The sequence below is a fragment of the Charadrius vociferus genome, unplaced genomic scaffold (assembly GCF_000708025.1).
Source record: "Charadrius vociferus isolate BGI_N301 unplaced genomic scaffold, ASM70802v2 scaffold19, whole genome shotgun sequence".
NCBI lineage: Eukaryota > Metazoa > Chordata > Aves > Charadriiformes > Charadriidae > Charadrius > Charadrius vociferus.
The window spans coordinates 2,117,084-2,126,917 of record NW_009650173.1 but is presented as its reverse complement, the minus strand read 5'-3'; the positions used below and the strand labels follow the sequence as shown (position 1 = coordinate 2,126,917).

Genomic DNA, 9,834 nt, shown 5'->3' with positions numbered 1-9,834 from the left:
TGGGGCTCTCAAGGTTGTCACCTATACCTTACCTAATGTTTAGGATTTGCTTTACAACCACTGTTCTTATGCATGTACATATGTAGGGGATGGAAAAGGGACATATTTGTCTCCTTCAGGAAATTCATATCAGTTACAAACTTCAGGCTTTTCCTGTGAGAATTACCAAACAAGTTCAACCTGCCACAGAGCAACACTTTCTTAAAATTTAAAAGCCTTAAAATGGCAATATATACTTGTATTGAATGCAGAGATAGAGAAGATGATCTACATTCCGATTTTATCAGGTGCGTTAACAATATGGAAATGAAAAAGGGTGGATTTGGGATGCACTTGGGTACATTTTCACACTTAGTTCCCTTTGGGGAGATCCACAGGCCAATCTTAGAACCCTTGAGCCAGATGTGTTGTTGAAGTATCCATGGAAGGGTTTAGGTTCCTGCCAGCTTCATAAATTTATCATTTATGTGTATACCAGAAACATTAAAATTTGTAATTTTATTAAAAAAAACCCACCCAAATACCAAAGATGTATATTGTCTAATTCCAATCAGTGCCTATCCCTATGCCTAGGTTAGTTATAGTAGTAGTTATCGACTATGCCTTAGATCAGCCCATTTCCTTAATTACAGCAACTCAAGAAGGACTCTGAATGTTAGTTACTCAGACATCTTACATTTGAAACTGCATGATAATTACTCAAAGTCATTGTCTTTGGGCTGTTCTGTTTTTTCGAATGTGCTGAGAGCACTATGAGCCAGAAAAATTACACAAATGAAATGCCACATTTTCACAGGGATGCAAACTTTTACAGGAAGAATTAACTCCTCATGACTAGAGAAGAAAAGCGTATGTGCATTGTATATATACACAGCTACCTAACCCAAAAAAGGATGATGAATAACACTGAAAAAAACCCACTCTTACATTAAAAATAAGCACGGTGTTTAGATGCTCATAAAGCAGTGTGTTTTGGCATAAAATAGGAAAAAAAGTTAACTTGACCCTGTATTGATGCAAGTCCTGTAACTGAACAAAGCTTGGGTTGACATCAGTATTTAGTAGAGCAAAATTGCCAAAAATCATGTTTTAAATAACTCCACATTTGGTTTGTTGCTCATGAGAATGATGCCACGAAGAGGTCCAGCTTTTCATCTGTGAATAGAAACCTCCAGTTCAGGCCTGATTTTATTTCCCGTTTGCATAGGAGTGCAGTAGTTGCTCATGAGCATTGCTGAGCACTGCGTGATTCAGCATGATTTCTTCCAAGGAACGGCAGACAAAGGCTGGATGAAGAGAGGTGTTTTCACATACACTGGCACACACCTGCAAAACTCTTGGCTGAACTGTCTAGGGCGGGCAGTGGCCATTCATCTCTCACGTGAGCACTAGAACTCTATTAATGAGTGCTTTCACACACGCACACAAGTTCTTTTGGCACTGGAATTTGCGCTGGGGCTGTGTGTGTCAAAAGTATGCCAGCCATCAAAACCTCAGGGTTTTTCTCTGCTGTTTTACTTCAAATTTTTGTAAGTATCATGACAGATTTTTTTTTAATTATTATTATATGACTAAGACATAAGCATGCTGCTGCAGCTCTAAATTACTTCATCTCTCTCACCCATTAAACTGTAAAACTCCTTGAACAATGCCAAAGGAGTTTCTCTGATGGTATAATATGGAGACTAAAAATACAGAGCACTGAGCAGGAGTCCTCTCCTTGTCCTGCTTCTCCATCGCCATGTACCAGACAGCGTCATACCAGTGTTCAGCATTTCACAGTTTGAAGCACCAGTTTCATTGCCCTCTAACAGCAAATGTGAATTCAGTTGTTAATAGTTTTCCTATGGCCCATTTGCAGAAGAGCTGCTCCCTCTGCTGAGTTTTCTGTCGATCGTCACCGACACCTGATGTCCTTCCTGACCATGCTCGGCCCCAGCCCGGACTGGAACGTGGGCCTGTCCGCCGAAGACCTCTGTACCAAGGACTGTGGCTGGGTTCAGAAAGTCGTTCAGGATTTAATACCTTGGGATGCGGGCACAGACAGTGGCGTTACCTATGAGGTATGTGGACTATTTGTAATATATTCAAAACGTAACTTTTACCTTAAAGCAGTGAAGAATGAAAGCTATTGGATCTATGGTGATGCCATATATGCATTTATACTACTCTAGTAAAAATTTTTCTTATAATGAATTAAAAGTCTTTTAGACAGATGCTAGCTACAATCGCTGTCAGTTGTGTCTGAATTCCCTGAGTGTGATTATTATGGAATAATAATTACATTCACGTGGAAAATTATTACATTCACCTATTGGCTAAATGGAGGACTTGGTTTGCTCAAAACTAAACTTTCAGGTGTCCAAGTCCTTTGATGCGAATCTGTGTGCCATCAGCAGCCACATCAACTTGAGTTTTCTACGGTTTCAACCCAATGCCAACTATTCTGCTTGGCACAGAAAACTTAACTATTCCTTACAGCAGGGATTGAAATTCTGGACTGCTCATCACTACGAGACTCTCAAATCATCCATTTTCTCTGTCTCCATCACTCTTTCAGTCTAGGAAGAGATTCACATCATCTTCAGGTAAAGTCCTGTTTTTGACCAAATGAGTTATGTCAAATTACTGAACTGGTTAGGTCTCCACAGGTGACGAGTGTACCTACGCTATGTGTCTATACAGACCGTTATAGACAGCTGAAATTAGGCAAGATCAGTCACATCCTCAAATACTGCACATGTTCCACACATTCCATATACCACACATATTTTCAGATGGCAGAAGTTGGTTGTTCTTTTCATTCAGACCTTGTCTCTTTAGAAGCTAAGGAATTTCTCCAGTTACAATGCAGCTCTGGAGACATATTGAATAAATTTTTTTATTAATGTAGTCATCTAACCACACAACAAGGCATACCTCTTACGGTGAACCCAGCTTCAGGGTTGAATCCCAAAGCGTTAGAGAAGTGCTGCCTAACAAAAAAAAAAACCAACCCACAACCCCTTACCATTAAGTATGACTGTAACGAGTTCATCTTATATTGGAATTTCCCAATATAGCATTTCAGAAAAGTTTTAGTTTCTGGAGGTGAATTGTACTATTAATAATAATTACTAGTTTCTTTTTTAACTTTTTTTTTCTTTTTGATTGCAGTCTCCTAACAAACCTACAGTGCCTCAAGAGAAGATCAGACCACTTACAAGCTTAGATCATCCTCAAAGTCCATTTTATGATCCAGAAGGAGGATCTATCAAGCTGGTAGCCAGAGTTGTCATTGAGAGAATTGCACGCAAGGTACCATATATATATGTACATATATATATGATTTCTCAAGCAAGCAAAAAAATCCACTTCATAAACCAAAAAAAAATAATCCTTCCTCTCCCCCCAAATCTACCCTCCTTAACCTACCCACAACAAAGACAACAGCAGAAAAGAACTAAAACTGTCCTAAGATATTATTTCTCCTACTTCTGGTAATTACTGTATCTGCTTAATTGGAGATTTTTTCTTAAGTATACATAGGAGTGAGAAGAGAAAAAAGTGCTGTAGATGCAACAGTGCCTCACAGTTTACTGGTTTAGCCCCTCTCACTGTGTACATGTATGAGTTTCCTGTATACAATCTCCACAATAATTTCTTTGCAGGGGGAGCAATGCAATATCGTACCTGATAACATAGATGATATTGTGGCAGATCTAGCACCAGAGGAAAAAGAAGAAGGTACATTTTAAATCAGTTTGTACTGTACTAATTTATATTTTGTTCCATTCTCCACTGTCATTTCTAGATAAAGTACAAAACTGACTTAGGAGCAAAAGCCAAAAAGTGATTTAGGTTTTCATCTTTTCTGGTATTTTCTACTATTAGCCTTCCCTTATACAGCAAATGAATTGGATGTGTACCCGGGAGATGACAATAACAATAAAAACAATAAGAGAAGCCTTTGGGGTTTCGAATAAAAAGGGTTTTTTGTTTTGGTTTGTTTTTTAAATGGAAGTTGGCAGTTAGTCTTTTTTTTTTTTCGTTGGGGTTAAAAATGGAGAAGATAGAGTACAGGAGGAAAGGCTGTATCCTATTAGCATCTAAAGTAATCACCAGCCGAGTAAAGAGAAGCACATGGAGGACAATCTATTTTTAACGTTCACTGCCTTTTCTTACTTTTTAGATGATACCCCGGAGACCTGCATATATTCAAACTGGTCCCCATGGTCAGCCTGCAGCTCTTCTACCTGTGAAAAGGGCAAGAGGATGAGGCAGAGAATGCTTAAAGCTCAGCTGGACCTCAGTGTGCCCTGCCCGGACACCCAGGATTTTCAGCCATGCATGGGTCCAGGCTGCAGCGATGAAGGTAATCAAGAGGAAAGGGTGGAAGAGAAGAACACCCTGTAGTGTCTACTTTTGCTTTAAAATTCTTAAAGCTGTTGGTTGCTGTATGCCTTGGATTATGGCAAACAGAGGAATAATTGCTGAAGAATACAAATTGAAGCTGTCTCTGGTCAATTCTGCAGTTCATTGGAGTCAGTGCATGCAGTACACAGAAGTATAAAAGAAAGGAGCAAAGTAAGCAATAGAGGAGAGAATGTGAAAGGCAGCATAAAAGTGATACTGCACACAAATGGGCAGCTATAGATTTATCAGCAATTCTGCTAATATTAGCAATTGAAACGGTTCTCTGTATTTTAGATGGTTCCACTTGCATGATGTCTGACTGGATTACATGGTCCCCCTGTAGTGTTTCCTGTGGAATGGGAACAAGATCTAGAGAGAGATATGTAAAACAATTCCCTGAAGATGGCTCTATGTGCAAAGTGCCTACTGAAGAGACTGAGAAATGTATTGTAAATGAGGAATGTTGTAAGTATTTTATTTAGCTTTGTAAAATCCAGCTGATAGCTGGAGCACTGCCCAAACCATTTTTTGGTATGAGCTCTACTAGTGAACGATTTTCTCTGTCCATTTTGAATAGCCCCTAGCAGCTGCCTTGTCACTGAATGGGGAGAGTGGGATGAATGCAGCGCTAGCTGTGGCACGGGCATGAAGAGACGACATAGAATGATCAAGATGACTCCCGCCGATGGATCCATGTGCAAGGCAGAAACTACAGAGGCAGAGAAATGCATGATGCCGGAATGCCGTAAGTGTCCATGAGTTTATCTGCTCTGCTACAAAGAGAGGCATCATTTCTGACACGTTGCTCCATCACACAAAGAATATAGCTTAAACCAGAAGCAATGTTGCTCTTTCTTGTTCTTCTTAAAATTAAATTCCTTAGGGAACGTGCATTAAATACCACATTCACTATCAGGATGAGAATATCAATAAAAATTATTCAGTGGTATCATATTACTATATTACTCATATAGTGATGTGTATATTAGCAAGCCATACCTAAGCACCTCTAATTTATGGAATATGAAGTATATTTAATCATAAGGCTAGAATAAAACAGTGCTCTCTCCTTTTAGTTCAGAAATTGAGGTGCTTCTTTAGTGCAATCAGCCAGTCTCATCCTTACTGTGATCATTAATATGGTTTTTAATTTCTTAAGAAATGTTAAAATTTTCATCAAAGATTGAAAGAATTAATTTTAAAAAGATTTCTGGTAGATAAAATGTGGCAGTATCACATTTTAGACTGTATTAATTTGACCTCCAGTTCTGTCCACTGCAACAATCCTTTTTTTTTAATGGGACTTATGATTGAAACATATCTTCTTAAACTATTTATTCCCCAGAAGTATTGGGACTTTGCAGATATGAATAAGATACAGAAAAAGATAGCAAAGAAAATGTATTGAAACCAAGCAAACCTTTCAATTTAATATATTGTTTTCTGAGCTTCTTCAGCAACATCACTCAGCTTGGGATCAATTTTGTCCAAAGTGACAACAAAGTATAATTGGTTGATGACAGATAAAATAGTACATTTTCCACCTGTATTATTTTCAAAATTTATATCTTCATAATTTATGTATAACAAGAATTAATTACTTTTTTGTTTTCATATTAGATACCATCCCCTGTCTACTGTCTCCTTGGTCTGAATGGAGCGACTGCAGTGTAACATGTGGGAAAGGAATGCGAACCCGGCAAAGGATGCTGAAATCTGCTGCTGAGCTTGGAGACTGCAATGAGGAGCTGGAACAAGCAGAAAAATGCATGCTGCCCGAATGCCGTAAGCGTGGGAAACTTTCTGGAAAGAGGAGGCTAATTTTGTGTGTCCCATATATTTATGGGTCAAAACTCTATTACCAATTTTTAGCATCACTTCTCAGATAGGAGTGTCATCAACTTTGGATTTTATTTTTCTTTAATTTTAGGAGAAGTAGTATTATTATCACGCAGTTTCAGCTATGGAGAGCTGGAATATAACCATGTCTTAATTTCAGCTTGCCTTACTTAACCCTTCACTGATACCCAATATTGCTTTGAGTATACAGTTTCCACATATTTAACACACTACAACTTCAGGCAACAGTTTGTGCCCTTCCCACAATAGTATGTAAGTCAGAATTATAAACCCTGTTTTTTACTCAAATGCAGAATGTGTGCTAGGAAGGAAGGAAAGAAGGATTAAAGTCACCTTTTAGCTCACAGAAAGAGCACAAAAGAGGCTTGCTCTATCTTTGATACATCTCTAAACTGTATTGTAGCCTTTTTACTGATCTACACTCCTTTGCAACCCGGAGTATCATATGAACCCGTGGATGGTGTGGAGACAGCTGCATTGATTTTTTTACCTTACTCCACTAAAATCCCCCCCCTTCTTGGGTGGTGCAAATTTCTAGTTGCTTTGCAGTCTTTGTGAAGCGTGATAGCCTAAGGCGCTGCTGAATGAGTAAGATATGATTGCTTTTAGTGTCCTGTTGCCAGCTGGTTTATGAGCTTCTATAACCAATTACCTTATTTTTCACAGAAAGTATGGTTAAAAAGGCTTTTACACTGTAATTTGCTAATTTAGCTTTTCTTAAATAACGTGCAATATCATTTTGATTATTATTCACTGGGGCTGTAATTTTTAAGCAGTGCTGCAAGATGAAAACTTTTAAGACATAATGGTATTAGCGAATCTTGCTTTTTGCATAACACCACCAGTAAAGCAAGGCTTAGATCTCAGAAGTATCAGATGCTTTGTTAATGTAACTAAATTTTTAACAGCTTTTCATTATAAAACAGACATATGGGTGTACAGAATGGAAAACTGAAGAAGGCATAGGAGAATTATTTATATGTTCTTCGCAATTTTAGTGATCTGCCAGCACCACTCTTGGAAAACAAATTGAGGAAGGTGTCAAATAATAGTTCTGCTAGATACGGACTCAGAAGATTTTGTCATATAGCCTTACAAAATTTGCTGAAAAAATGGAGGCTTCAGTTGCATTCATGTATTTAGGATGTAAAAACTCATTCGGCACATCTGTGTGTTTCTTACTGACCTCATGTTTAGATCTCATGACATTCGTGTACTATTTCTCATTCTCTGCAGCCATTGACTGTGAACTAACAGAGTGGTCCCAGTGGTCCGAATGCAATACTTCATGTGGAAAGGGCCATATGATCCGGACAAGAATGATTAAAATAGAACCACAGTTTGGAGGAACAGCATGCCCAGAAACCGTCCAACGTACAAAATGTCGAGTAAGGAAATGCCTGAGAGGCCCAGGTATGGAAAAGAGGCGCTGGAAAGAGGCCCGGGAAAAAAGGAGAAGTGAACAAGCAAAAAAAAATATAGATAGCGAGCAATATCCAGGTGAGTGTGAAACCGTTATTTAGTACGCTCATATCTATTTGGTTTTTTTCTGCATAACAGGAGCTTGTGAGCAGCTCCACTTCATGCTGCGAGAACATTTTCAGCATTTCAGTCTAGGGAAAGTTTTAGCAATAAAGTAAAGCATAGCCACTTTCGCTGTTTGCCTGTCACCAGAAGCCTGTGACCTAGGTTTAGGGCACAATGGAGAAAGGCTCATATCTGTCCATGTCCTATCACTGAAAATATCTTAGCTGCTTCACTGCAAAGTGTGGAATGTGAAAAAAAAATCTAGAATATAGACCTGGCAAAGGACCGATTGTAATTTCTGCAGACCTGGGTGATCATCTTTGCATCCAGTTACCTTTGAAAGTCTTTGTTCCTGGATCCAAATGCTGAATTTCAAAACTTAATTGATTTCCACCTCAATAATCTGATTCAGACTTAGACTGCTCTGAAAGATCTGCTCGGCCTGCTTTTCAATAAGGGACAGTATTATCAAGCACTGATGCCTCAAATCAATAAAACAATCTCTTGTGGTATAGTTTACATTATCTGGATACGAATTACTGCTAAGTTGTGGTGCGCCTTTGTCTGACATTTAACAGTTTCTTAATTTTATCTGTGTTTTATAATGTAGACAGTAAATTTCTTTTTTAGTACATTTTTTCAGTGTTTGACAAATGCGCTTTGATTATACTTAACTGGGATTTCCTGGTTCGCGATATGCTGTCTGAGATTCAACAGATATAAGTGTGCACAGGTGCAGAGTGGTACACATATTGAGATACGTAGGTTAGGCTGAAATACTAAAAACTTAATCAAATGACTTATTTTTTCAGTTTGTAGGCTGAAACCATGGACTGCTTGGACAGAATGTTCTACACTCTGTGGAGGTGGAATTCAAGAACGCTACATGATGGTAAAGAAGAGGTCCAAAAGTACTCAGTTTACTAGTTGCAAAGACAAAAAGGAGCTAAGAGCATGTAATGTTCATCCTTGTTAACAAAACGCAAGGCTTCCAAGTGATGCGCTCTGAGCTAAATGGAAAGTCAACCTTGGTTCGGTTTTTAAAACAAAAAAAATATAAAGTGTATAATAGTTTTCATTTTTGCAGTGTGGTTTGCTTTTTAGTCTTGCTGGTGCAAGAAATATATTTTATAAATATTTCCTCACAGATTTATGCTGAGAGTAAATCTTTGGTACTCCAGCCAGCCCTTAATGCATAAAAATAGTAAGTCATTATGAGTCATTTAACTAAAATACAGACATATCTGTGGACATGGAATAGCCATATAGAAATACTACTTGTAAAGACATGGGGTGCATGCATATTAACATAACTAAGTTAAAGTGACATGTTTCATATGTGGGAGGATTTCTCTCTCAATTTGATTTTGAAAAATCCAAAGCAGTGCCTATGTGATTACACAACTATGCCAAGGAGTAACTTCAGTAATGCTGGTTCAATAATATTAAAGGTGCATGTTTATCTTTTTACACTATTGGGTTAAGCTGATAGTTATAATAATTATCCTATTTACTTTTGTTCACATGGATGCTATGGGCCATGCAAAATGGTCTTTGTTTCTTTAAAACTTAAAAAAGGAAATAATTTGTGCGGCTCGATAGTGATATCTGCCCACTACATTGTCAGAGTCAAAACAGCACACAAAGAAAATGTGTGAATGTCATAATATATTTAGATGTCATACTCTTATATTGGGTCTATCCACAGCCTCTCAAAATGGATACAGAACTAATAGATTTTGGTCCAAACACAGAGTCACAACAGCTGTGTCACGGAAAGACTTCCGCCTGAGAGACACTCAAAAATTAGATTCATTTTTTTGAGGATCTTAATCGCAGGCGAAGAGAGAAAGAGGTTAATAATATAATAAACATGATAGAGAAAAGGTGAGCCAGGTTCTCATGCATCCCTTATAACAAAGGGAAGGGAGCCTCTGAAATGAAACAATGACAGCCTCTTAAAACATTAATTACAGACTGACAACAAGAATATATTTACAGCAGTGTAATTTATGGTTTTTTACTCAGAGTATAGGAGGATCTAGAAATTAC

General features: G+C 38.0%; 1 protein-coding gene across 1 annotated transcript in view; it reads left to right on the top strand.

The window, feature by feature from the left end:
- The window catches only part of SPON1 (spondin 1, extracellular matrix protein), a 195,533-nt gene extending 186,102 nt beyond the window's left edge, over window positions 1-9,431 (top strand). Inside the window, exons 8-16 of the mRNA XM_009892668.1 lie at window positions 1,862-2,063; window positions 3,157-3,297; window positions 3,651-3,726; window positions 4,172-4,354; window positions 4,690-4,860; window positions 4,973-5,140; window positions 6,016-6,180; window positions 7,492-7,755; window positions 8,595-9,431. Of these exons, the coding sequence (XP_009890970.1) occupies window positions 1,862-2,063; window positions 3,157-3,297; window positions 3,651-3,726; window positions 4,172-4,354; window positions 4,690-4,860; window positions 4,973-5,140; window positions 6,016-6,180; window positions 7,492-7,755; window positions 8,595-8,758 (1,534 nt within the window). The 3' untranslated portion in view covers window positions 8,759-9,431. The remainder of the gene's footprint in view (window positions 1-1,861; window positions 2,064-3,156; window positions 3,298-3,650; window positions 3,727-4,171; window positions 4,355-4,689; window positions 4,861-4,972; window positions 5,141-6,015; window positions 6,181-7,491; window positions 7,756-8,594) is intronic.
- Window positions 9,432-9,834: the final 403 nt, after the last annotated feature.